The sequence below is a fragment of the Aulonocara sp. 'chitande type north' Nkhata Bay genome, linkage group LG18 (genome assembly GCF_057382095.1).
Source record: "Aulonocara sp. 'chitande type north' Nkhata Bay isolate Kocher_YH1m ecotype deep benthic linkage group LG18, A_spYH_male_GT1.1, whole genome shotgun sequence".
Taxonomy (NCBI): Eukaryota; Metazoa; Chordata; class Actinopteri; order Cichliformes; family Cichlidae; genus Aulonocara; species Aulonocara sp. 'chitande type north' Nkhata Bay.
In genome coordinates, this window is record NC_141361.1 from 17,697,350 (window position 1) to 17,725,342 (window position 27,993).

The window sequence follows — 27,993 nt, forward strand, 5'->3', positions numbered from 1 at the left end:
TTTTCTAATATAACTAATTCATTTTTCTTCCTGACCCTTGTAATAAATTAATGTTCCCAGTGTGGGATTAATAAAGTCTATGTTTATGTCTAAATCCTGGAAAACTTGTGTATATAGTCAGGCATACTGAGTGATACAATGATGGGGTTTTTTTCTCTTTTCTTTTTTTTTTGCACTGAAGAAAATGGTATTGCTGCTGATATGAGACAGTGGATGCATTTGGCTGATTAATTAATTTCCAAATAATAACTACAGGGGTTTAATCAAGCAAAATTTCCATATATTGTCTGTTTTCAGCACTTGAAATGTAAGACTGGCTGAATTATTTAAACTGAGTATCTGCATATTCTGAGCTGTTGTTCCCTCTTGTACACGCTAGTGTATTGAAAAACCCAGAATGTGATTAAAGTGTAGACTTTCAGCTGTAATTCGAGGTACTTAACAAACATTTTGCATTTACTGTTTATGCTTTTTCAGTGGCTCATAAATAATTGGGCAACTGACTAGCAAGCAGTTTCATGACCAGGTGGGGCCTTATGTATATCTGTGTGAAAAATTCAAATAAACCTTTCACACAGTTGGCAAAAACTGTAGCAATGGCTAAATTTGATACATGTCTAAAAACAAGGAATGCACTGACTGACTGTCAGTAACACCAAAATGTCCCCCACAAAACACAAAGACAACCAAAAGGGATGATGGCAGAATTATTTCCATGAAAAACAGCTTCACAACACCTAAACAAGACAAGAACGCACTCTGTGGAGGCAGGTGTATTGTCCACGACCACAATGAATGGATGCATTCAAGAATGGAAATGCAAATGATTTACAGCAATGTGCAAACTACTGGTTACACTCACTTATCATAGAACATCCAAAAGAGCCTAAAGCTGAAAATCAGTTCATTATCTTGAGCATACCACATCATATATCAAATATGGTGGAGGAAGTGTTATGGTATGGGCATGTATAGCTGCCAGTGGAACAGGGTCACCAGCATTTATTGATGATAGAAGAAGTAGGATGAATTGTAAGGTTAACAGGGCTGTACTCCCTGGTCCGATTCAATCAAATGCTGCAAAACCAATTACACTGAGCTTAACAGCACAGCTGGATAATGGCCCAGAGCATACTATAAAAGCAACCCAAGAGTAAAGGTAAATAAAAGGCATAGTCTTCAATGGACAAGTCAGTCACCTGAACTCCACCCAGCAGAGCACGCTTTTCACTTACTGAATGCAGAAAACCAAATGAAAAGCAACTGAAGGCGGCTGCAGTCGAAGCCTAGCAGAGCATCTCACAGCATTTGGCGATGCCCATGGGTTCTAATCTTTAGGCAGTCACTGACTGCAAAGGATTTGCATCCTGGTGTTAAAAACAATCCTGATATTTAAAATTGTCATACATTTTCCCATTACTTCTGAAAATGTATGAATCTGTATAAAAACATCTGTAATTCCTTAACAGTTCATGCGAAACTGTTGCACTTCAATGTTTTCCTCCCCCAACCCGGATGACCAACCCTCCCCAAGCCTGGTTCTGCCAGAGGCTTCTTCCTGTTGAAAGGGAGATTTTCCTTCCCGCTGTCACCAGGTGCCTGCTCATAGGGGGTTGTCTGTTTGTTGGAGTTTTCTCTGTATAAAACACTTCGAGGCGACTGCTGTTGTCAGGTTCTTCTATAAATAAAATCTTTGTTGATTGAATTAAAATCCACTGTGGTGGTGTAAAGAAGCAAAAATACAAAAAATAAAAACGTGTCATTGTCCAAAAACCTATGGACCATAATACATCTTTAGTTTTTCAGAGACACAAAAAGTGAATGTTTCTGATTTATCGTTGAAGCTGCACTTCTCCGCGTTTACCACCAGGGTGCAGTGATGCACTTTTGAGACAGGACAAAAGTGCCTTGGACTATATTCTTTGTTGTATTGTTAGTTTTTGTTACATAATTTTACCTGAGTACACACAACATGGAGCAGATGAAGGCAGAATATATTCTTTATATTGTGCTGTCATAAAGTGGTTAGTAGTCTGTAAAGAGTTGGAGATGAATGTTCAGTGTGTATCTATTTAAGCGGTCTTCAAACGATCAAATGATTGGCCTTCGTTTGTGTGTTTTAAAAACAACAACAAACAAACCTCGAACCCATATAACAATAATAAAGCCTAAAAATCAGTTAATTCATATGCTTTTGATGGCGCCTGAGCCAAGAGCAAAAATCTCCCTCCTAATATGCACATGACTATGAGATTCAGTGCCGGATGGCTGCTTTTATGTTACCTCAGATGGTGGGTCTCTGTGATGAATTATAGACAATAGGTTGAGGGCAGTCAACAGTGCATTTATGACAGATAATAAATGTGCACTGCCAAACCAAGCCAATTGAAGTGTGTCGTTCTGGAATGGAAAAAGAAAGAGAAAGGAGTTCATAGGCGAAAATTTTGATATTGTGTCAACACTTTATTATGCACCACCACCATGCAAAATCACTGCTATGAACTTGCTCAAAAATCAAACTAGATATTTCACACATTTATGATTTTAGATTGGCTCGCCACTTTTCCTAAAGTGACTGGGTAAAGTTTGGTGCACACTCAGAAAATACATCGAGTGTGTGTGTGTGTATATGTGTGTTTGTGTGCAAGTCACAAAGATTTGAGTGACTAGCAAAGGGAACAATGGCAGATTATCTATGATTTAACCTTAATTCATAAACCACTGATAGTAAATGCAGTTTCTTCGATGCCCTCATGGTTGTAAATCTTTAAGTTTGAGTGATTTGGATCCATTTGTGTCATCTCTTCTTCCACTTTAAACAAACATTCCAGACATCAGAACCAGTCATCTATATCTTATATTTAATTGACATTTAATAGACAGCATACATGATTGCAGACCAGTTCCCTCTGCAGACAAACAAACCCTACTAGTATCAGTATTATCATCTCCAGTGAAGACTTCCAGCATCGCTGCAGGTTTTGTTGAAAGCTACATGCTGCACTGACAGGTTGAGCAAACTCCATTGAGAGGTCATCCAATCAGCTAAGGCAGTGTGAGTTATTATTAACACTAATGTATCAAATAAAACAAACGCATCTGATTGGCCAGCTTAAAAAAAAAAAAAAAAAAAAAAAATGCCAAAGCAACTCAACAGCAGCTGTAAGAAATATACTAACATTTGTTCATGGTAACCTGGCCAGGGCAACACGTTTACAAAAGATTTCAGCTTTGATCATTTACATCATCATCATCATCATCATCAGCTCCAACGTAATCCCAGGCTCATTATCACAAATTATAAAGAAGATGACAACAATTTGACTTCAAAGAATCACGGTGTCCACCCTGTGCTAACAGTGCAGTTGTACATTTGCTAAACAACTGATATATAGAAAAAAAACAAAACAAAAAAAAAAAACCCCCGATAAAAATTAAGAAATAATTTCCCAAAATTGTGTTCTTTCCTTTTTCTGTTTTCTTCCTTATGGCACCTGTGGTATAAGAGACAGCTCAGGAATTAATCTCTTTACATAAGCTCACAGAATTACCTTAAATATGTGCTTGGTTAAAAATATATATCTTTACATAAATGTATTTTATGGTTGGATTTAGCATAACTTAAATTCTTCATGTCCGCAGTGCTCTATACTGTCGGCCAAACGTCGTCTCGTCCAGTGTCTTCAGCTGTTTTTGCTTTTCATATTGCTCGCCTGTGAAGAATAAGGACAACGTTAGAAGGCGTGTGAGTGCGTTATTCAGACAAATCCCAGCTCTGACAAGTGTGCTGGATAAGCGGTAAACAAATTGGATTGATGGAAGGATGACTGTACTCCCATAGTAACATCAGTACTGTAGCTCGTTTGTGCTTCATCCGTCTGCCATGTGGGCAAACGATTCATACATTTCATGTAGAGATCAACTTAAACGTCTTAAAATAAGCCTGATACATCATCTGCTCTTCACTACATGACTGGTGAAAAGAATATATAGCAACATCTGTAGAAAAGTAGAAAGAAAAAAAGAACTTCAGACCAGCTCTTTATTGAAGGGACAAAGTTTTGCTCCCTAAATCATGCACACAGTTTTCAAACTAAGGTGCATTTATTTAAATTTTACTGGAGTATCATCGTAATCTGCTGCTTTAAGAACTTTACATAGATGGAGAGAGGTTTGGGCCCCAAGTCTACATTTGAGACTCTCACAGTGTGTGAATGCGAGATTGAATGAATAGTGGAATTGTAAAGCGCTTTAAGGGTCTTGAAAAGCGCTATATAAATGCAATCCATTATAACTTAAATAATAATAATAATAATAATGCTTATTTAACAGCTTGCTATGAAGCTGAAACGGTTCTTCAAACAATTAGATGTCCATCTAAATCCAACTTGGCTAAACAGGAAAATGCAGTTCTTATTTTTGAGATACAAATTACTGAGGTTTTGACACTTCATATCGATTTTAACTATTTCCCACCAAAATTGTTTTAAAGCATTTATTCTGAAAACTGGGAGACAAAACCAGAGATGCACATTTTTGCCAGTTTAGCTTAAAATACAACAAAGTCAGCGTGCTCAGAAGAGTTTGAGGCAATTGTTGAAATTGAGCATGTTACCGCATGTTATTCACAAGCTCAGCATGATTCTCTGCTCTGCGATTGCCAAAACCCCCCAAAAAACTCCTGGACAACCTGCTTCATGGATTTCAGGATTGACAGAAACACCTTTTTAAATTTTGCCTTCACTTTTCTGTAGATCAAACTTATTTCTTAAATGCTGAAACTCACGTCCAGTTAGTCTAGCTGTCCAGTTCTTGGACGATAATAAATTAAAAAGGAAACAAAGAAACAAGGGAAAAAAAACAACAGAAAAAGTAAAATGGTAAGATTGTAACTAAAAGATATCATAAAACATCCAAGTCCAGGCACTTAAGGTCAGCTTGGAAAAGTAATAAAATGTCTTTATTTTACTGGTAGATATTTTCAGATAAAATTTTTTTACCAGTGTATACTGGCTTGTGCCTTTTTTAGGGCTTAGAGATACAAAGATATCAACAGAGCAAGCCTCAGACACCACAGCTGTGCAGCAAGTACTTGCATCATTTTCTTTTGCCTCTAGGGGCAATGGTAAGCCCTTAAGGACATCACCTGACAGTTGTTGAATTATCCTTTGGCCAAGCACTGCACTGAAGAACATCATGGAAGTAATTCAACCCTGAGAGTGTCAGGTATTCAAACTGTTACTCTTGATTGGGTGAGGATAAAATCAAAGGTCTCAAAGAGAGGCAGTTAATTTCCCCCAGAGGCCAGATGAGAAACTGAGACTGTTGTGGAGGGCCACACCAACAATACAGAGACAGCATTAATATTGAACAGAACTGACTTCAGCCTATTGGGGTGAACCTGCACAACAGTCTCAGTTTCTCATGTGGCCCCTGGGGGAAATTACCTGTCCACTGCTGCCCTACGCCCATCAGTTACCCTAGTCTCACTTAGACTTCTCATATTTTTATAGGCAATATCATGGTTATAAATTATGGTTACTGTTTTCGCAATTGACCAGAATTAACCCGGGTTAATTGTTGTTGATCACCAACGACACTGTAAATTTCCTTTTGCGGTGGCTTCAGTGTATTTTTTCCCCTTTTGTTGCATATTTTATTATGAATTTTAATTTATTGTACCCATAACATCTTTGGTTAGCCTATCACAGAGCCTTGTGTACCCTTACATTGGTATGATGCACTAGAAACTAGAGATCAAAAAAAAAAAAAAAAAAAAAAAAAAAAAAAAAGATCCACAGCTGACAGGTAGAAATAACTTACCAGTCACCCAGACCTACGTGGTCACTGCTGCAGAGTCACCTGCGCCACATAATTAAAACCAGCACAGCAGGTCAGAGCAGGTACTGACAAGGGGCAATTTAATAATTCAGAACACACAATATGCCACCTTCTCCTGCTATTTCAGTCTTGGAAAGCTATAACTCACCATGCACGTTTTGTCCGTTTCCTGCCTGTGCTTTTTCAGTTCATCCAACTGGAGCTCATCCTCCAGCTGCCGCTCCAGATCCTTCTCAAAGCACTCCTCATCGGCAGCGCTTGCAGGCCTGTCATGAAAAAATAAAGCAGTTTAAAACTGGGAAAAAAAAGGGATGGATGCGACTGAATAGTTCTCTATAAAAGTCTAATATATGACCTACGTATAAAGTGCTTGGTGTACTCAAAACGGTGAACTGCCTGAATGCTTTATGAAATACAACTAAAGTTCTTGAATTTGCACCCACTCCACTGACATTTTAGCCAAATCAAAGAGCAAATCAGCAGCATTCATAACAAAATTCCACATTTTTATAACCCGTACTCAAGCATAATACTGTTCAAGATGATCACAAATAAGAAGAAGGTGCATGGACTTCCTCTCAGTAAGTAAAACAATCTCACTGCCCTAACTGTTCTCAGTCCCACAGACAGCTGAGCGAAGCAAAGGGCGTGCACGCCCAGAGCCCTGGAGCCAGTGCTATCACTTGGTCTTCAGCTTTTTTTCCCCAATCCATGCATCATTATTATGAAAACTGCAGTAATGGGATTTTAAAAACATACAGTAGTATAGTATGAAAGGGTTTGAAAGGTTAATATATGATCAGATTAAATCATGTCATAATAGTGTAGGTTGTAGCTGTGGGTTAAATGTCAACTATCCATTAACGTGAGGAAAGCATAAACAGTTTATGGGAGAAAGGCGCACTCAGCAGGTCAGCAAAGCATAAACTGTCAGCAACAGCTGTGGGAGTGCTTCAGTTCTGCCTCCTGTGCGGGGGGGGGGGGGGGGGGGGGAGGTCACGTGACGCTGCTAGCTGAAGCTCACAGGAGAACTGCAGCTTTGACATTGGATGATAGTGTTGGAGCAGGAGTGTCGGCGCTACCAGAGTAGGCTCAGACACATATTAGCTGCACCCTCTGACGTCTCCTGTGGGGGATAAGGGAGCTTGTTGTGGATTTCAATCATCATTTACCCACAGCTAAGGCTATCTGACGTTTCCTGTCGGCGCCTGCTGAGGTAAAAGGCTCTTTTTGCAAAGGACTGTTTAGGATTAGGATAACGTAAAGATGCCTGAAGAGGCCGTCACTTATCGCTGTTCAATCAAAGCTGTCAGGAACAACTTGAGCAATGACTCCCCCCCCCACCCACCCCAAACAGACAGAAGAAAATCTGTTTTCGGTGGGATAATCCACCAAAGTTTAAGTCCCTCACAAGTATATACTGCTTTTGCATGGGTACATATTATAAATGTAAATAATGTCCAAAGTAGTAATTTAACATGGCAAAACAGAAAAGTTCAAAGCACTACACGGTGCATTTATAAGCAGCCTTTGCTATTGTGTGATCAAACTCGACTCTTTGCATGAGTGGGTTAAGTCGGCTCGTGACAGGTTTGTGACCACGGCACAAAAAAAAAAACAAAAAAAAAAAAACCCGGTTGTGATAAACCGTCCACTGTGCCCCGATGCACACGGTCGCAGCCCAGAGGCGGCAGAAGCCAGAAGACACCTCTGTGTGAGTTCTTTAAAATTCTTAGATACTTTAATCTGAAGGGCTTGAAGCCCCCCAAAAATGTTCAGAAATAAACTAATATAAGAAAGAAGATTGAAAAAAATCTTTCTCGTTTATCTTTTGAACTGAGCTAAAATTTCAAACTGTTTGTACGGGCCTAAAATTAACCAGACTTAAACCCTCCACCTCTTCAGACTCTTCTCCACCTGCTCCATACTCTCGCTACAGATCACAATGTTGTCTGTAACATCATAACGCACAGAGACTCATGTCTGATCTCATCTGTCAGCGAATCCATCACCATGACAAACAGGAAGGCGCTCAGAGCCGATTCCTGATGTAGTCCCACCCTCACCTGAACCCATCTGTCACTCCAGGTGCACATCCCGCCTCTATCTCACTGCCCTGCGTGTCCTGCACCACCTTTACATACTTTCACTCGTGAATTCCTCATGCAGTACCACAGTTCCTCTCTCACCACCCTATCATATGTGTTCTCTAGATCCACAAAAACACAGTGAAGCTTCTTCTGACCTTCTCGATACTTCTCCATCGACACTCTTAAAACAAACCTCACATCTGTGGTGCTCAGCATGACTCCTGCTCAGTGCTCGTCACCCCTCTTATTAACCTAGCGTCAACATCTCTTTCTTATATCTTCATGGTATGGCTTGACAAAAAAAGACTGTGTACTTTTAATAACATGGCTGCTTTTGCAGTATCTTAAAAGTACCTTGGTTTGTAAGCGTAGAAAGGATCTGAGGAGTTTGTGGCCAGTAGTTCACGTCCAAAATCTGAATCCACAGTGCTCTCCGTTTCACTTCCACCCTCTGTTTATTAAAAAAAAAGATAATAAAAACAGTTAATGTATAATAAGTCTGAATGTGACTACTGTTTTCCCTCCATTCATCTTTACCTGAATTGAGCTCCTTAACCAGTGATGACATTGTATTAGTGATGGAGTCAGCAGCAATGAGCAGGTCATTTCTCAGATTTCTCCTTGGACCTTTTGCGGTCAAACAAACAAACAAAAACAGTTTAAAGTGGGATCCTGTGCAGCTTCCAATAACAAGGACAGACCGCTGTAGTGTCGCTGTGTTACCCTGAGCGAAGGCCTCCTGAACGTCCCCGCCCACGCCCATGAGTGAGTCCTGAGGTGTGTGAGTCGGGGTCGTGCCGGCAGAATCCGAGTGGATTGGTGTGGGAATTGGCCGGTTGATGGTGTGGCTGGGTGAAGAGCGCGGCGAGCCGGGACCCTGAGTCTAAAGGATGTACACATTTAGTTTTTTGTGTAAGAAGAAAGCCTGAACGACTCCCATGCAGTATAAGGTAACATGCTGCTACAAACAGAATCACATTCTTAAAAACCACTTCAAGTATTTGCAGAGAACAAACCACAAGATGCTGAATTAATATTTATCAAAGTTTCAACTAATCCGGAACATCATTTGGCATGTAAAGAAATGGAAAATGTCCATTAGTAAACAATTAGGTTTCATATATGGTGACCAATGACACATTATATTGCCAGAAGTATTCTCTCACCCATCCAAATCATTGACTTCAGGTGTTCCAATCACTTCCATGACCAAAGATGTATAAAATCAAGCACCTAGGCATGCGGACTGCTTCAACAAACATTTAAGAAAGAATGGGTCGCTCCCAGGAGTTCAGTGAATTCCTGACAACCTGACAGAACACCTTTGGGATGAATCTGAGTGGAGACCGTGAGCTGGGCCTTCTCATCCAACAATAATGTCCGACCTCAAAAATAGTCAAAATTTCCCATAAACACTCCTAAATGGCATCGGAAGGTCTTCAAAGAAGAGTTCAAGCTATTATAGCTGCAAAGGGTGGGCTGACATCATATTAAACCCTATGCATTAAGAATGGGATGTCACTCAAGTTCATATGCCTGTGAAGGCAGATGAGAAAATACTTTTGGCAGTATAGTGTCTGCATCTGATACTGTGGTCACATTATTGTGAGTATAAGACATGTTGTTCTAAAGATATACACACAATGCATTTACAACAAAAACACTTTTCCAAAAGGGACATCTCACTGGTATTGTATGTACGGTATTTATTTCTTGCAGATGCCACACACCCACACCAAAGGTTTCATTTCGAACATGCATCCTGGTCTCTTTTTCCTCTCTTTCACACTTACAGCTTGATTCCGCTCCTCCTCCTCCTGCTAAAAAAAAAAAAAAAGAAAAAAAGGAAAAAAGAAAGAATGTCTGACGGCTCATGAAACAGCAGCCGTGTCTGTAAGATCGAATCGCACTTCCGCAAAGACCTGGTCAGCACGCGGCTTCCTCGTGCAAGTTTAGTGGATTAACATTGATCCTATTGGGCTAATTAGATTAATATCTTCCCCACTTAAGGCAGTACTGCAGGCAGGCTGTGCAGGCTTTGGGAAACTTGCATTATGTCGACTATAGATCAAGCTCACCCCCCATAGTAGAGGGTGGCAGACATGTCTTCTAAAGCATCCTCTGAATTAAGATCCCATTTAAGTCTGCAATCCGGCACCACTGAATGGCATTGGAAAATATGAAGGAGGGCACAAGTTTTGGATTTTAAACTGTATTTTCACAAGTTTTACAGCTTTTCCTAGTGATAAAGACCCACCTTTATCACTGTTCTCTTTTACAGCAGTTGAATTCACTTTTATTTATAAAGCGCCAAAAATCACAAAAACAGTCATCTAAGGTGCTTTATATTGTAGGACCCTAGAGTAATAAAGAGAAAACCCCAACAATCAAACAACTCCCTTTGAGCTAAAAACTGGCAACTGGGGGAAGGAAAAACTCCCATTTAACAGGAAGAAACCTTCTGCAGTCCAGGCTCAGGAAAGGTAGGCCATCTGCCATGACTGGTTGTGGGTGAAGGGAGGGAGACAGAATAAAAGACACACTGTGGGAAAGAGCCAGTTTGACATTCCCGAGCTATGATGAGTCCTCACAGCTAAGAGAAATAGTAATACAAGGAAAAATCCCTTATCGGAGCATATTGGTCACCACCTGCTGTAAAATAATAATAATAATAATTATAATTAATTATTATTATTATTATTATTATTATTATTATTATTATTATTATTATTATTATTATTATTATTATTATTATTATTATTATTATTATTATGTATATATAAGCTCACTATAGCCCACATGTCCATGTTTTCTATGTAAACAGTCTGCGATGGATATGATTCAGTCCAAGAAACTCTGGAAAAAGGAAAAATAGCGTCTGCTCCTTCAGTGATCAGAAGGAATAAAACTAAACTGTTCACTATCTGACTGCACTGCGCTCAGAGATAAAAGGCACATCTGTAGTACCTTGAGAAGCATCATTAGTTGCTCCAGCTGCACCATGAGTTCCCTGCGACTCTCCTGCAGAGTAGACATTCTTTGTTCAAGCTCATCTTTGCGTTGCCTAACAGAAGAAACAAGTTGTACAGCATAATGAAGCCACAATGTCACGTCAGTGGCTCAAACAACCCCCCCAAAACATAATGAACATCTGCAGACTGAAAAACATAATATTCATTACGCATGTTCTTTAGCACCCTAAGCAAAGCTGTCTGTCATAACCCATTTGCATTTGGTAACGCGACGTAGGCGGAGCTACCTGAGGAGTCGTAGCTCAGCGAGCAGGGTGGGGTTTTGCTGGCCCCTGTCTGGTGGCGGCTGGGAAGCTTCCTCATGCTGAAGGCGCAGTCGCTGGATTTCCTGGAGGATTTCTCTGCGATGAGTACAAACATGTGCAAGTGCCACGTCAAACCGCATTTCTGACAGGAAGTCAACAAGATGATCTAAACCTGCAGTAACTGGTATTTCTGTCCACTATGAGGCAGCAGAAACAAGCTGCTCATCAGCTCAGTTATTTATAGCATCCAGCAGACACAGAACAATATAATTTTGTGACTATATCAGTTCAACTATCGCCTTCTCTCAGCTGTTTGGTTTCAACTTCTGTAGGAAACACCTCAGCAGCTAAATGCTCCAATACGAAACCCCTCTACCTTTTGAATACTGGTATACTGATACACCATTGTAGTGTCCACAGGCCAGTATCTGGTTAATAGTACACAAATATTTATTAGGCAAAATGAATAAACAGTTTGACTTATGGATGGCAAAATGTAATTTTTTTTTTTCCAGTGGTGGAAACAAGAAAAGAAGTCATAGATCAAAAATACTGATTAGAGCTTCCTAGTTTTGTTACTTTTTACTCAATTAACTGATCCTAATCATATAAATACAATAAAAATATAATATTACTACACAGGTTGAAATAAAATTTAAATCTCTAACTTCAAACAAGCTTCCATAGGAGGAAGATAAATAGAGTCATTAATATTTTTTTAAGCTGATAAGTCCAAATGTCTTTGGTGCAGACACATCAGCTCAGGGAAAAAGGATATGATCCAAGGTCTAGCTAAAATGAATGATTACAGCCTTCTGGTTCACATGTTTTACTCACCTTTGCCTCCACCTCAATATAAATTTCCCTAATTTCATTAAACATAAATTTTTTCACAGCTACTTCTTTTATATTTCTTAATAGTCTTTGTAGAATCATATTTTATGTCTTTTTATTAGCAATTTTAAACCACTTCAAAAAATTATTCAAGAATAATATAACTGAAATGAAATAGGTTTTATTTCCTTAAATAATGACTTTCAGCTGCAGTGTTTAAGTTAGTATTTAATGGCAGCCTGGAGTAGTGAATGCTTTTTGAGGTCTGTTCAGAGATGCCTTCATTCTGAGAGGTAAATTTCAAAAGAAAGGAGGCGAGCAGTTTCTCGGACGCAGCCATGCCTAACCTGTTTTTGCTCTCGAGCTCGGCAATGAGCTGTCTCTGCTGTTTGTTGGCATCCAGAGAGCAGGGGAGGTCTGTGGGGACCCTCTGCTGTTGAGCCTGTTGGTGAAACCAAGCGAGAGACATCACGTGAACTGGCTTCACCTCTAGGTGATGTCATCCACCAGCTTATCACATATCTCACAGGAGGGAACAAAGCAGTTAAGTCACCAGCCATCCATCAAGACCTCCGATAAGAGCATGAGCAGGCACACGGCTCTGGTTAGCACAGGTGGCTAATGTCTCTTTAGCAGAAATACAGATTTAAAAAAAAGAAAAAAAAAGAAAAGAAAAAAAAAAAGGTGTTTAAAAATACTCTAGTAAAAGCTGAAATACTGATTTGACTAATTTACTCAAGTATAGTGAAAAAGTACAGGGTGTGAAATGTAGTCTTAGTATAGTAAGTGGCTCTTTGGAGGACATTTCGATCAACTATGTGTGTGCAAAAAAAAAAAAAAAAAAAAAAAAGGTTATTATAGTTGAAAAAACCAAAACCAGATGTTAAAAACCATTGTTGTTAAGTCAGATAAAATCCTTTCCATTGTAATAGCTGTACTGATCTTCCCAACTCTTGCTAATGACTTACATACAATAATATTTAAAAAGTCTAAAGTCTAAATTAAATAAAACATTTTCCCACAACAAAACTGAATTTAAAAACTAAAATGTCAAAATTAAATAAAAACAAAAGCTAATCATAAAATACAATAATAACTGGTGCAAAACTAACTGATACTTGTCATGTTAATACAATGATAAAATAGTATTAGCACATGAGAAATCAAACTAACTTCTAATTCTAATAAACGTTTTCAGCTTGAACGTCTGTTGCCCACGCTGTGGATGGGTCACTCTGCCTCCACATCTAAACCGGAAAATGAGCCCAGTCGGGGGTTACGGTGGGATTTGGCTGCTGTGGGAACAGATCAGTTGTAGTGGTGGCGTGTAGAGAAGAGAATCACTTAGAAATTAGTCACAATAATTTCTACTGTGAGCTCCAGTAGATTTTGTGTGCATGCTGCGAACACCTGACCTGTGAGTACTCTGCTGTGGCAAAGTTTAGAGTAATGAACTGTGTTGGACTATTGAGGAGTAGCTGTGGCGTTCATGGTCAGTGTACCAGGGCAACAAACAATTTGAGTTTGAGCCAATGATGCTAATTAGATTCACTCACTGAATTCCACCTTTACACTGTCTAAGGGTTAGAAATCAGCTGTTATAGTTCATGTAACATGAACTATCCAGAGTATAAATTTCTAGTAGTAATATTTCCCTCCTGTATTGGTTAAGAATGATAACAGAATGATCACCTTCTTGACTGTAAAAAACAAAAAAACGAATGAAAGCCTCTAACGTAGAGTAGCAGTAAATGTCAACTCGAGTTTATGTTGTTGTTTTTTTTTTTTTAACTGGACAGTGATGAAAGATGTTTGTGTGAAATGGATATCTTTTATCTCACCGCAGCATCAGCAGCCAGTCTAGCAGCATAGCGAGCAATGAGACTGTGCTCGTCATCTTGATGGTTACTGCTCTCCAGCAAACTGATCAAGAGGAAAACAGAGACGGGAGAAAAAATACACAGCACAATTAATTTAAAAAAAAAAAAAGTGTATGTGGACGCAACATGAGCACTCGAAATTTTAAAAAAGCAAATAACTTTTACTTTTCTGAGTCAGATTCGGCATGAAAGCTTCGACAGGAAGTAACACTAAGCTAGTCGCGTGAAACGCAAAACAATAAATTAAGAGGGGTTAAGTAAAAAAGTGGAGATACAAAGCAATCGATCGCTTTGTATTTGAAAGCTTATCTAATTACAAATACAGTAAAAACAACAAAAACAAAAAGCAAAGAAACCATACAGCCCTGTATTTACACATTTATGCACACACATGCGTACAGTAGGGTCAAAAGCTGCTACAATAACACAACATGTTATCTGGAAGTCATTCACCAATAAAACACACATATAGGCATTTTATCATAGGCCACACAACAATAACAGAAAATATGTCAAATCACCTGCAGTAAATTAAAATGATTAAAAGTCACAGGATTTACAGGATCAAACAAACAAAAGACTAATAATTTGATACCAGTTAACTAAACTAATCTGTATTGGAAGTTACACAAAATTAAAAAGCTGCCACTTTTAACTTGATAAATTTCACTCAAAGACAACACATGTACACTGCATGGAGTTATAGAGTCATAATGTTGGAAGAAATAGACCCTGTTACCCACTTTGGATACAAATCAGTCAGAAACACTGCCGGGGAATGCAGAAAGGGTCAAAGCAACCAGCCTCTAAAACAATCTGACAGCATGCATCGTTAGGACTGTAACACACTCGGATTAGGTTAGGGGGAAAGGGGGAAAGGCGGCAGTTCAGCGGAGCACATAGTTTCCACTAGTGTTTGGCAAACACAGCAGCACACCCACTAACCATGTTTTGGGGTTGTTTTGGAGTAGGTTCACATAGAGGCCAATGAGTACATGTTCGTCAGCAAGTCTATCGGCAACATCGAGGTTGTAGTTCAACCTGGAACAGTGCAGGGTTTCACAAAACACAAGACATTACGTTACACAGGTGACAACGGGGTTGAGTGGGGACGGGAAAGAGTGAGGGAGGCAGGGAGAGGACACGACAAAAGAAAAGAGGAGGAGAACAGCTGAAAAGCAGCCATTCATGGGTGACCAGAGCGAAACAAGGCCATATTATGTTTGGGAGAGACACTGCCGATGAAGGCTAAGAGTAGACTGAGGGCATGCCAAGCAAAAAACAAAAACAAAAAACAATTAGATAAATACTCTACAGGTACTTAGTCATCTATTAGTAAAACTATCAAAAGTCTATTTATTGCTTAAACATTCACGTTAAGTCAGGTGTGCATGGCCCCTTTATAGAGGCCACCCACCAGGATTGCACACATCTCTAATGTAGTGACCATGCGGTTTAAACAATATTTTCAATAGCAGCTTCTTTTATTAGCATTTACAAGTACATGTATGTTATAATGTCAGAAGAAAGCAGTGATTACAAGGGCAGCATCGTATGCAGGAATGCCCAGCCCTGTCCTTCAGCTCATCCCAAACCAGCAGAGAGATGTAAACTCTCACGTGGGTCTATCCTGGAGCCTCCCCCTCTATGGACACGTCCCATCTAGGAGGCACCCAGAAGGCATCTTATTTATATGCCCAAACCTCCACAGCCGTCTCCTTTCAATGTGGAGTAACATGGACTCTACTGTGAGTCCCTCCTGAATGATTGAGCCTTTCACCCCATTGCTAAAAGAGAGCCCAGACACCCTTGAAATGGAAAAAAAAAAACCCCAAAACCCCCAAAAACAACCCCAAACCCAAAGGCTACCACATAATTATCATGGATGTTCACTAGCCAGTACAGCATACTGACCAGACCTAGCTCGGACGTACGATATACTGTATGTGATGGAAATCAGCTGTTAATGTTTAGGACAGCTGACGTGATCTAAATGAAACACCATTCATTTATTGTTAAAAATAAAATCCTTTTATTTTTTAAATTACCTTTATTGGGCAATTTATAGTTAATTAGTGAAGTATTAAAAGAAAGAAAACCATGAGATAAAACAACGCTCCGAGTGAAGTTCCAGATATATGCATGGATATATTAAGAATTTATTAGCACAACCCTCGATGGCAATTGTTCCCAGTGGCCATGCATGGTACTGCAACAACAACAACACCACCACCACCTTTTTTGGAGATCAGAAATGAGACACCTCATACACTACCCTCCTTGCTCTTTAACATGCCATAACAACACACCTCCCTGAACTACAGGTACATTGTTCTCATTGTTGTGCCCCCACCCTGCCTCCCCCCTTTCTCATTTCTCACGCCTCTCATTAACACATGGGGGTCTGCCCGACGCTGCCAGTCCTCAACCGCAGCCTCAGATCTGTTCTTCTCCCAGGATGTGGCCCCTGCTAGTGAATTATTTATTATGACATTTCACCGTATACTGTCCATGCTTCTAAACCTGTAAAGTCATACATTTATTAACAATAATCCTTGCTGTCTTTAGTTGTAGTCAGCTACCAAACTTCTAAACAGGCCCTGTAGCATATGGGATTATCAGCCTGTTCAACGGCGACTTCAGTGTCAGTTATGAAAGCGGGCAGTGTGCCCAAGAGGAATGCTTTCATCTCTCAAGTGCAGGTACAGAAGTGCACAAATTCCTCTCACTTGAAAAATCAACTAAACTACATCTCCTAAAACAACATTATTACCGACCGAGGAAGCGCCTTAATCCCACTTTGTCTAAAACGAATATACCTACTCACATACACCGTAAACAATGAACCTGGGAATATATAGCATAGCATATGAGCTGACTGATGGTAACATTCAAAGAAAATGGCAGTTAGTGTTTCCCATATCTGTGTGAATGAAGAGATTATAATAGGCACTCTAAACGAAGCGCCAATGATCTTCATGATGCATGCTTCATCTAGCGTCTTTGAAACAGCCCCTAGAGAATAACAGTGTACAGCCTTCTATAAGAAACCCGGCTTGCTAATAGTTTCCTCAGGATGATAAGCACTCTAGTTAATGCGTATGATTATCATCTATATTAGTTTGTGCATGCATTCGCGCTACAAAGGCATTCTCATATGCACACCTATGCCACTTACCCTCTCCCTTTCAGCAGATGTGGAGCAGCCCCAGTCAGGGGCTTTCTCTGCCCAACAACATTATTCTTGCTGTAAGGCAAGCCATTTACATTCAGCTCGAGAAAACACATTAAATGGTGATGCACAAATCTTCACACATGCACCCACACCATCAAAGACTTCAGGAAAATAAAGACCGCGTGGGTCATGGAGTTCACGGGGCGTAGGGTCTTTAGGGAGCACGACAGATTGAAAAGATCTGTTGTGAAATCCAGGGCACCCGTTGTCAGCTGGGATGTACTCACTTTTTGGTGGAGTAAGGGTTCCCTGATGTAGGCATGGAGTGGGAGAATGAGTAGTCATTGGTGATGTTCACTGGTCTTGGTGGCCTGGACAGTAAACACGTGTTAGATTTTAATTTGATCTGACAGAAAAGCTAAAGAGACAGAAAACACCAGTTAGTCTTTCATTCTTGAGGATTTTGCTCAACTGCATAATCTCTGAATTTCCACTTGAGTGGTTTATACAGTATGATATCATGTAGGAGAACATGCAAGAATGAATGAATGAATCTGGGAATTAACAAACAAAACAGTGTTTGGGACACGTCACAAGTGGGGAATGTGAGTGGATGAGTCTGACTGTACACGATTAGCACAATACAAAGGAATCAATCTACAGTAACAATCAAGTATGATTCATATTAATCAAAGCAAACTCACCACGTATCTCTATTGAGGAATGTAAAGAACAAAGAAAGGGATAAATACTTGATTACATTACAGCAGCACAGGAAGAGACTATAATACATCAAAAACAATGAAAAAAATAAGAATGAAAACTAAATTGGGCATCCACAGAAGACAGTGCCCCAAATCTACTGAGTTTATAGCATAATTCAGTGCAGTGAAGAAAGTGAAGAAAAAGTAAGTTTTTAAATAACTGAAAGTAGCGATGCCAAAGTACAGTGTACATATAAACCTGCTGGTTTGTAGATTAGATTACAGGTCAGGCTCATAAAATTGCATCCATGTACAGAATCCCATTTTGTTTCATGCATGCATGAAAATTTGCACACTTCCGGTCACCTCTACAAATTAAAAAACAAAAACAAAAACCCTCACACCTTATGTTAACGTCATTATTAGTGTTGTAAAATCTTTTTGATTTTACTTTTCTTTCTTCTTTTTCTGAGCCTGAATTAAAACTATACTCCGTTATTAATTATTGTCTCTTTAGACATGATGTGACTTATGTGCACCATTAAAACGACGGTAATGAACTTTTTTTGGTTGACATTTATTACCAAATTACAGTTTGTCTGATAAGTTAAAAGCAATTTTCTATTTACCTAGTTTGCTATATTAGATATTCATAAGTAAAACTATTAAAAAACTGTTTTTTCTAAAGAAAAACATGATCTTCCATTTAATATCGAGCAAAATCAAAGATCAAATTATATTTTAATCCTAGAATCTGTTTCTTAAACACCTTATGGCAGTCACACTGTATATGTTGAAGGCTTTTACTGTGAAAGGAAGGGACAGGAAGAATTTATTTCTTCAATTCTAAAATATATTAATAATCAAACTTTCGGATCTCATGTTATCTTTACCTCTTAAACTAGCATTGAAATCTATTACCCATCTGATTTTCTGTAAATATGTTGGCGGCATCATTCTGAAAATTTTGGGTCATTTGCAGGCTATAAAACTGGGACAATTAACATAACAATTAACTTTAATTGCAGGAATCATAAAAATGGAATAATCAGTGTGTTGTTTAGCTCTCAGCACCAGAAGTGACTTTATGTCTGTAAGATGGGCTTTAATAGGCAGCAGCAAAGTGCTTAAAAGTCTATGCTTTCATGCCTGATATTTGTTTCATTATTTATACGACGACACTAAACGTCAAGGAAAAAGTAGCAGCAGCGCTGCAGATTACAAACAATCCCAAGGCTGTAATTAAGCCTGATTGATCAGTTGACCTAAGAGATTGACTGGAATCACTTCAGACCAAGGAAGCAGCTACAGGATCATTACCAGCTGAGGGATCAATTTAAAACATTTCAAGGTTTCAAACTGGCACTGAATGCTCTGAATGCACATTCCTCAGTTTCAGTGTTATAAAGGAAAAAAAAAAAGGGAGCGAGAGCAGATGAACTTACACAATATGAGCTAGGTTGAGAGGTTTATCTGGCATTTCAGGAAACAAGGGGTGAAGAGGCTCTCTGCTGGATGCACAGCTCAATGACTTACTGAGGGCGTGGGATAACTTCTTAGCGGGGGATTTCTGGGTGATACACAGAAGCAAGGTGACGGTTGTGAGGATGAGAGGATGCTCATTTCTTTTTCAAAGCACACGGTAAATCACCACGGTAACACTGTCACCTGGACTGAATCTTCAGATTCCTCATGTTGTAGCGAAGCAGAACAAAAATAGCCACAATGACTGGTCCAGTGCAGACACACCTCCCCTAGCCTCCTCCCCCCTTTCCTCCCTTCCTTACCCATGACGTATACTCCTTCATTTGGTGCTGGTTGCTATGGGAACCGCTGGCATGCCCCCTCCAGAAGCAGTCCTGACAGAGCTGGTAATTATGACATTGCTGGCAGCGGTAGCGGAAGCCCATCATACTCTCAGTATGGCAGTAGGAGCACTCGACCGGGTGAAACACTGCAGGGAGGAGAGGAGGAGCCAGACACAGACACACACACACGAAGGCAGATGCATAAGCGCACACACACACACCAGATGTGACTGTAAACCCAGATATTTTGCACATTGCAGAGAGCTGATAATAAATTTTCATTAATTTAAGGACAGATGTGCTGGGATATCTTGCACCCCCCCCCATTTTGAGCAAATAAACACAAAGCAGCACAGCATTGAGCTCTATATGTGCACATACACTAGTGTTTCTTCTGCTCGTGATGAGTGCATCACAGATATACACACTCATACACAGGGTGTAAGGTCCCAGTGGGTCATCTTTACTGGAGGTGTGTCTGTGATGGCGGTGACTGAAAGACCATGATGCAAAGCCGAACTTCCCCCGCTTGCGCTCCAGCTAAATATTCTTCAGCGCGCCTTACCGTTCTCCACGTTGGCGAGGCGGTGCATTAGCGGCAGCCACACCAGACACTGAGGGGGCGGGTCTGACATCAACGTATCGAGGAATGTGTTGAGGGAGACCTTTTTCTATTGACGTGCAGCGCAGAGAAGAGTGAGATTCACCCACACCGTCAATGCTAAAGCAATCACACACTTACTGACATCAAAATGCTGCGGGCGCCAAACCCTCACCTGCTGCGCAAAGCACGTTCTCGCAGCTTGCTCGGTGTAACCAAACGAGGGTCCCTCGAAAACCGCCATGGGCAATTTAAGAGCCTCCCTCAGAAACTGGTCAAATTGCGAGTGCACCATTATTCCAGCAGAATCTGATATGAGTGAAAAAATATCTGGAAACAACGCAGAGGCATTACACAAATTAATCAAACTAATTGTTGGCTGCCACCACAGTCGGCTAATTATAGCATTACACAATACAATTATCCCACTTATTTGTGAAAACAAATCAAAGTGCAGCAGTTATACAGATCCATTCTAACTATACACCAACCCTCCTTTTTACCCCCCCTTTTTTTTTTTTACAAGCTGCTGCCCCCAGAGATTTGTACATTGTGTAATAAACCCTATCTTTCACATACAGTAATGAATAATGACTGCTCCCGGCCATGAAGAGCCAGGGCAGTGCTAGTGCTGCTGCTACTTGTTTTAAAACCAGAGCAGACAGAAAAAAAAACAGGTCCTAATAATTTTACATTACTTAGAATAGGAGGAATTCGCTGATTTATTACTGGCAACATAGGCAATTATAATTTCATTTTTCACGATTAAAAGTAAGATAAAGATTTGTTGTGTTTCTTACATCTTAATTTATCCAGAATTTTCCCACCACAGATGGTTGCGAGGGCCATTTTCACAACAAAGATAGATGTCTTGCCGTGGCCCTCCCTAAAAGACAAAAGAAAAAAAACGAAAACATTAAGCTCATGTATTCTTTTAAAAGGAGCTGTGAAGATGTAGGCTGCGTAGTGTTCCTGCTATAATCGCATGAAATCAGCTGTGTTTGTAAAAAGCATGTGCATGAGTCAGCCTACAAACTTATCCGCTCTACATCCGCGTGTTGTGACATTAGAAGGGGAAAAGAGTCTGGATTTTCACGGTCACATTTCAAGCCGCATCAACTCACGTCAAAACCTCCGAGGTGAAAGTACACAACCAGCAGCCGGCTCGTCACGTGACGCGTTTACTCACGGGTCATAGGCTGCCAGCAGGAAGTTGAGCAGCAGGCTGATGGACTGTTCCACATTTATCTGATGCGTGGTGGGCATGCGCTTGTTCAGCTGGTAGAAGATAGTGGACAGCACAACTTCTAGACGAGCCACGGAAAGCTCAGCGTTGAGGTCTATGGCGTTGAGGCCGTTCTCCCGGAAAGCCTCGATGACGTTCCAAATGTCGACCAAATGCACTGAAAACAGGAAGACGTCAACGTAAGCCTTTTTGGCTCGGCCACGTGCAACATCTCAAAAAATCAATACATAAAAATTCATACGCACAGTTGCATTTCTTCTGCACAAATCTGAGTTTGCAGGCTGTTCTGTACGTCGACAGTCGTATAGAATCCAAATCCTGAGCCCCTGTAGGAACATCACTCTTTAGTCCTCAAATGACCAAATATGTGCCACTGATACAAGTGATAGTGATTTTTATTTTATTTTTTACTAAATTACAGTTTTAGGCTTTATTGTAATTTCCCACTTCTTATCACTGCATTTTAAAGTTCTGCAGTGAACCGTAGCTTAGATACTTAGTGCCTAAAATGACTATGAAAACAGCTCAAGTTATAGAGATGAGTCGGGGTAACTCCTTTTTACATGAAAATGACTGAACACCATAATTACCTTTGAACATTTTGTCAATAAAAGAAAGAGCACATGCATGATAGACACAAATGGAGCCATTAAAAAAAAAGTATTCCTGTACAAATTATAACAGGGGGGAAAAGGAACAGGAAAACTTGTTCAGTCATTTCAGTTGTTAAAACAGGTTGGTCACTTGAGAGTTAATACTGAAAATGGAATACAAACTGTTAACTATTATATATTTAAATATTCCATTGAGAAAACAAGATATGACTAAAAAGAAAGTACTCTCTGTCAACCAGGCTATCATAAAATTGATCTAGTCCTTAAAAGCTTAATTTTTAGTATAAACGAACCACCTCTAGCAGCAACAACATGAAGCAGTCATTTTCTGCATGGCTTTATCAGTCTCTCACATCGCTATGAAGAGATTTTGATGTCTGGGCAAAGACAGATGCCTTACATTTGACTCTTTACACAGAGGATTTCATGGTCGACTCAATGACTACAAGGTGTCCCGGTCCTGTGGGTGTAAAACAAGCCCAAATCGTCACCCCTGCAACACCGTGCCTGACAGCAGGTATGAGGTGTTTGTGCTGACATGCTGTGTTTGGTTTCTACCAAATATGATTCTGTACATTCTGGCCACACATTGCCACTTTGCTAATTGCATTTAACATGCTAACTGAGGCCTGCAGAGTTGAGATGTAGCCCTTGGGTTCTTTGGATTCTCTTATCATTGCAGTCTTACCTTGGGGGTGAATTTGTTAGGCTGTCCACTGTCTTGAATATTTTCCACTTCTGAATAATATTTCAAAATGTGGAAAGATGATTTGAAAGCTGGTTGGAAAAAGCCTTATAACCCTTCCCTGAATGATGGGCACCAACATTTGCTTGTATATCATCATCGCTGATGTCTTCCCTCCTTGCCATTGTGTAACACACACCTGAACGCTCCAGCGCAACAAGCTGCCAAAACTTATGATTAATAGAGGTGCTCACATTTGCTGATGATCAATTAATCAGATGCATTTGATTAGCAGCACCTGGCTCCTACTTAATTCTACAATCCTCTTAATTCCTATGAAAGCAGTAAAGATGTATTTAGGTTTTCTGCTTCTGCATTTTGGCTTTTTTTTTTGCTAAATAAATAATGACACAGTGTAATATATCATGTTTTGTAGTTTATCTCACGTTGCATTTACCTAGTTTCAAGACCTAAGAGCCAGATTATTTTTTATTATGTCCGGTGTGTCTCACAGTGAGAAAGTTCTGGGTTTAAACTGCAACTCTAAACTGGTTTGAGCTGCGAATGTGGATATTTTCACTTTTAAGGACAAGATAAACCCCACCATTCATCCAATGTCCACAAAGCAGCTCTAAACACGATGAATGGGAATACTTACCGGATGAAAGGATGGAACTAATCAAAAACTTGAACAATAAATGTTTTTTGTGAAAATATTTTATATGAAACAGTGTTATATTAATGAGCTGTATTTCAATAAATTCAAATTAGCGCCTTCACACTGTGTGAATAGACAGCATGAGGTCATATTGCAGGCCTGTGTGTATAAAAATCAATGTGGTTGACACTTGATCTTTATGATATTTGCTGTACATGAAACTTACAGAGAGACAGGGAGAGAGAGAGAAAGAAATTGCCAGTTTTACGGTCATTGAGTTAAACAGTCCAGCAAAGATCACAGTGAGCTGCGGCCCTGAGCACTTACTCATCTCCACCAACAGTTGCCTTCTATCTGCCATGGTGTCAACGCTCTGCCCGCAGTCTTCAATCATTCTGATCAAGAGGAGAGAAAACAACGTCAGAACCCGAGTGCCTCAGCATTAGCAGTCGCAGCCTCAGGGTGCTCTTCCTTAAGCTTAACATCAACATTAGACACACATCGTTATGACTCAGCGATAATGGCAGTAGATTAAACTCTTGACTTTTAAAGCAATGACTCCTAACCTTGATACAAACGCAGCTTCTCTGTTCTGGTTATTCAAAGTTTAATCAGTTCTGGATATCCTGATAATTCAGCTAAAAGTTGGCTAAGTCTTTCCCCTGACTTTTTCCAAACAAGGGGACAGATTTACTAAATGAGCACATGAGCACAATTCTTTGCAAGGAATCGCTTGATATCATTAATTTTGATAACAAGCATGTCTTATTTCTTGCACTTTTTTCAGCATCAAATATTGATGCAATTAGCAGAAAACTGCATAACCCAAATATTAATAAATGTTTGCACACCCAGTTTTAATATTCTCCTCCCAGAAATGCATATGCACCAAGGTCAGTAGCAAAAATCCCACCTCTTTCAACTTAAAATAGCCAAAAAAGTCTGCTTTAGATTGCAGGAAGGATGACAGAGATGCAACAAAATTAAACTTTCACCCGTGACATGAAGGTTTTGGCGCTTTCTCAAGGTTAAGCACATGTTATAATTCTTGAGTTTGCTAGCTTACTACGACAGCAGAAGATTTCTCGTGCACTTCACCATAAAACTGCTAAGCATTGCTTCCAATTTACCAGAGATAATAACAGCATTAAGACGGCTACTTTATTTTGGTATATTAAGGACAGACAGCAACTGACAGGAGCTCATCAACCTGTTGATGACATCCAAATTTGGTACAGGACATTAATATTATTAATATTTAGTCTGGTGAAGTTTTAACGTGGTTAGCCAGTTATTCACTTCAGATATGCCAACAGCAACACAGATCAACAGTGTTTAGTGTATTTATCACAGTTCCCTCATTTTTTGTGTTTGGAAAGGCTAGTAAAAGGTCACTGCTCTTTAATTTCCCTACATAAAGAGAAATTAACAGATAAAAATGATGCCATGCAAAACTCACAAGAGCTGTCGGTGTGTAAACTTCTTAAAAAACAAAACAAAACAAAACATCAAAGGGAGCCAAAAGGGGCCCACGGCTTATTGTGCCCCATCATCCCACTGCAGGACAATCCGGCCGTGATAACATCATACTATGCTCCAAATTTGAGAGTATTCATATTTGGTAAACTGCAACCTGAATGCAGCGCAGTGCGGTGGTTATCAAAATATTTTTAAGTTGGACAAGGAGAGGAGTTTGAAAGGGGCAGAGCTGCAGAGAGAGAATGCTCACAGCATGCCTCGCTGCACACTGTCCGAGGCAATCTAATACACCTAGTCATGTGGTTTTGTTGCTATGGCAGCAAAGATCCTAGCCGCTTCACTCGTTAAAACACACACTCATACACACACACACACACGCACATATAACACCTCCCACTGCAGACGAGCAAAGTTTGTAGAGAAAAGTTTTTCACCAGTAAATATCTTTTATGAGATAACGGTCGGCGGGCTGATACTTGAGCGCACAGTGACACTTCTTGGGCGAGTGGCTTGAAGACGCTTTTTCTGTGAGACAGTCATTCAGGCATGCTTTTTCAAATTACTCTGACAGTAATTGGTAGACCCAAATATTATGCTGCAGATATGCGTGGTGCAGAAATTAGAATTCACCTAGTGTTAAAAAGCAGACAACACCACAGTTTTCTGGCCCCCCACCTCCTGCTTGCCTTCCTCCGATTCTTGCCAGTGCAGTCAGTCAGTTATGGAGCACTAGGAATGTTTGAAATCCACTTCAAGAGGGGAGAGATTAAGCTAATAAGTTAACTTGGAATTATAGGATAAAGTGCAGTATTTCAGTAAATTACTTCACAATAGAGCACAGATCAAAACGGCCACAGAGGAATTTCAACGCTGCCCTCTAATAAGACAAATAATAAATCTCATCAGTTTAAAGAGAATGATGAATACAACCACAGCGCTTTTAGATGCAATTTAATGTCAGGCCACTGCCAGCAGCCACAAGTCCAATGTCATCATGAAAGCAATGGATATTGAATCCCATTTATCACTTCCAGACTAAGCAAATATAAAAGTGTACAAATATACAGCATTGTCTAGATTAAAACTGATACCCTTTGCCACATCACATTCAAACACATCCAGAGTGCCAGCTACGTGACCTTCTGCGGTCTGTTTTCATCCTTGGAAATAACTGAGATTGATACAATCTATTGCCAGAGCTGATATTAAACCAGTGCAGGGGAAGGGAATGACATGATCAACCTTACCTTTCATAAAGCACCATGTTCGTATCCCTTTCCCCCCCCTTTCCTGAGCAGAGTTATTACAAAGCCAGGTCGCCCTTTCTCCTAAAACAACAGTCCATGACACAAACTCCTTTCAAACAAAATGGGCCCATACGGGCGGGCCTATCCGAACACATCTGAAACTAGAAACTGTGACTCCGAATAGAGCATGTGCTGTCACTATCTTTAACTACAAATGAGAAGGTGCAACATTCTTCTACAGCTTTGCCGGCTCTCTAGTTGCAGACCCCCACAAAACATGGTGCCCGACATCTGGCCCTGGCAAACATTACTCACTCTCTGTGGCACTGCCACACTGGAAGTATTAGAAAATAACTGCCCTTAAAAGAGCAAATCATCTTTTACCACTAACGGTCCAGAGTTAGCGTGACTCATTCCTGCAAGACTCTTGGCCGCGTTTAGCCCTGCCACTCTCTATCCCCCACCCCCTTCCTTTTTTACACTGCACAGCATTTCTGCTGGACAAATATCAGACCAAAACAAGCCTTATTAGTAAGTTATTTACATTTTTGATTCTATTTCTGCAGCAGCTCGATTAAGAAAAAAACCAAAAAAAACCTGAGGAGAGTGCTGTTAATTTATGTCCTCCGTGTACTTGGACCAGGCTGACAAGCAACAATTCCAAACACAAGCACTTACTAGAGTTACAGTCCAATCTGTGTCACTGGCTCGGGACAGTACATCGCAGCTGTTACCACTGATTGGCCAGAGTTATTTTTATATCACGAGACTGAACTACATTGGCATCCAAATCCCATCTCCAGACAGGAATTAAAAAATAAAACAAGAGGGAAAAGCTGCACTGCTGACTAAAGGTAATCAGCTGTTCTGCTCTGGTGTAGTAAAGGTAGTGAGACGAGTTCTCCTCATGCCTGGTACCAGCTGGTGATGTCTGCCGGTAGGGCTCTCTGTCACCTGCTGATGATCACCATGGTTTCAGCTGTAAAAAGGGGAAGAACTTTGCTACCCCGACGTTAAAAGAGTGCAGACACTGATTTATGGGTAGCAAGTGTCCCAGTGAGTTCTTTGCATGAATTAAGAAGCTTGAATTCTGTAATGTCACAAGAAAACAAACAAGTGGAATAAGTTTGCATGGTTGCCTGTCTAACTATGCAATGTGAAAGCCAACATGGAAACACAAATTTGCACCGAGGAGAAATGCACCTCTGGGTATGGACTCAGTGCCCTGTGGAAGTTAGGGCAGCATTACTAAAATCCTACAAAAGGTAGCAGGACATTGGGGGGTGGGGTGGCAACAGGCACCCTGTGGTACACGCTCAGCCCTCATGCATCACCTGTCATACTCGAAACACCTGTGTGGACATGAGACAAAAGGTCTCACTATTGTAGGAACATCTACCCCCACCCCTTCCTTCCCATTATCCGCGTTTCACTACCTGCACATCTCCCGTTTTAAATCACCAAAAACTTGCCAAACTAATTTCACCCGGTGGGGCAAAGTGGGTTAAGCTCGCTCCTCTCGTTGCCCGTCAGCCTCCCTCCTCCAGCGACTGCAGCAGCAGCACTTTGCACAACACTTACCAGAATTTATTTCGAGGCATGCCATGCAACATCACTGTTTTTCCATCCGCGAATCCGTCGTCGTGTCCCGGGGCGCGATCACGGTTTCTTTGGTGTAGGCTGGTGCATCGCTGCACGTAAGCGGCCGTGCTCGAGCCGCTCTCCGGCACCTCCGAAAAAAAGCTTGTGTTGTGGAAGAAAATGTTTTTCAGGCAGCGCACACTGGCTGATCGGAACAAGGCAGCTTCTGCCTCCAATATGTGGCCTCCGCGATGACGTAATGCGGAATCTCTT

At 40.4% G+C, this 27,993-nt stretch overlaps 1 protein-coding gene across 8 annotated transcripts; it reads right to left on the reverse strand.

The window, feature by feature from the left end:
* Positions 1-2,448: 2,448 nt before the first annotated feature.
* On the reverse strand, positions 2,449-27,975 carry dtna (dystrobrevin, alpha). 8 transcript variants are annotated; one of them, XM_086271070.1, is made up of 23 exons: positions 26,140-26,267; positions 23,741-23,808; positions 21,702-21,782; positions 21,400-21,613; positions 21,011-21,096; positions 20,386-20,540; positions 20,175-20,280; positions 19,589-19,755; positions 19,247-19,371; positions 17,385-17,468; positions 17,101-17,169; positions 14,868-14,963; positions 13,884-13,965; positions 12,390-12,484; positions 11,191-11,304; positions 10,899-10,995; positions 9,725-9,751; positions 8,655-8,814; positions 8,469-8,558; positions 8,286-8,382; positions 5,990-6,107; positions 5,824-5,862; positions 2,449-3,713 (listed from the first exon to the last, which is right to left on the reverse strand). In XM_086271070.1, exons 1-22 carry the CDS (start codon positions 26,154-26,156, stop codon positions 5,845-5,847), a joined length of 2,166 nt encoding a protein of 721 aa, XP_086127196.1. In that variant the 5' UTR covers positions 26,157-26,267; the 3' UTR covers positions 2,449-3,713; positions 5,824-5,844. The 8 variants fall into 8 exon arrangements, with proteins under 8 accessions (XP_086127196.1, XP_086127197.1, XP_086127195.1 ...); XM_086271071.1 differs by lacking the exons at positions 5,824-5,862; positions 26,140-26,267 and adding an exon at positions 27,721-27,975; XM_086271069.1 differs by lacking the exon at positions 5,824-5,862.
* Positions 27,976-27,993: the final 18 nt, after the last annotated feature.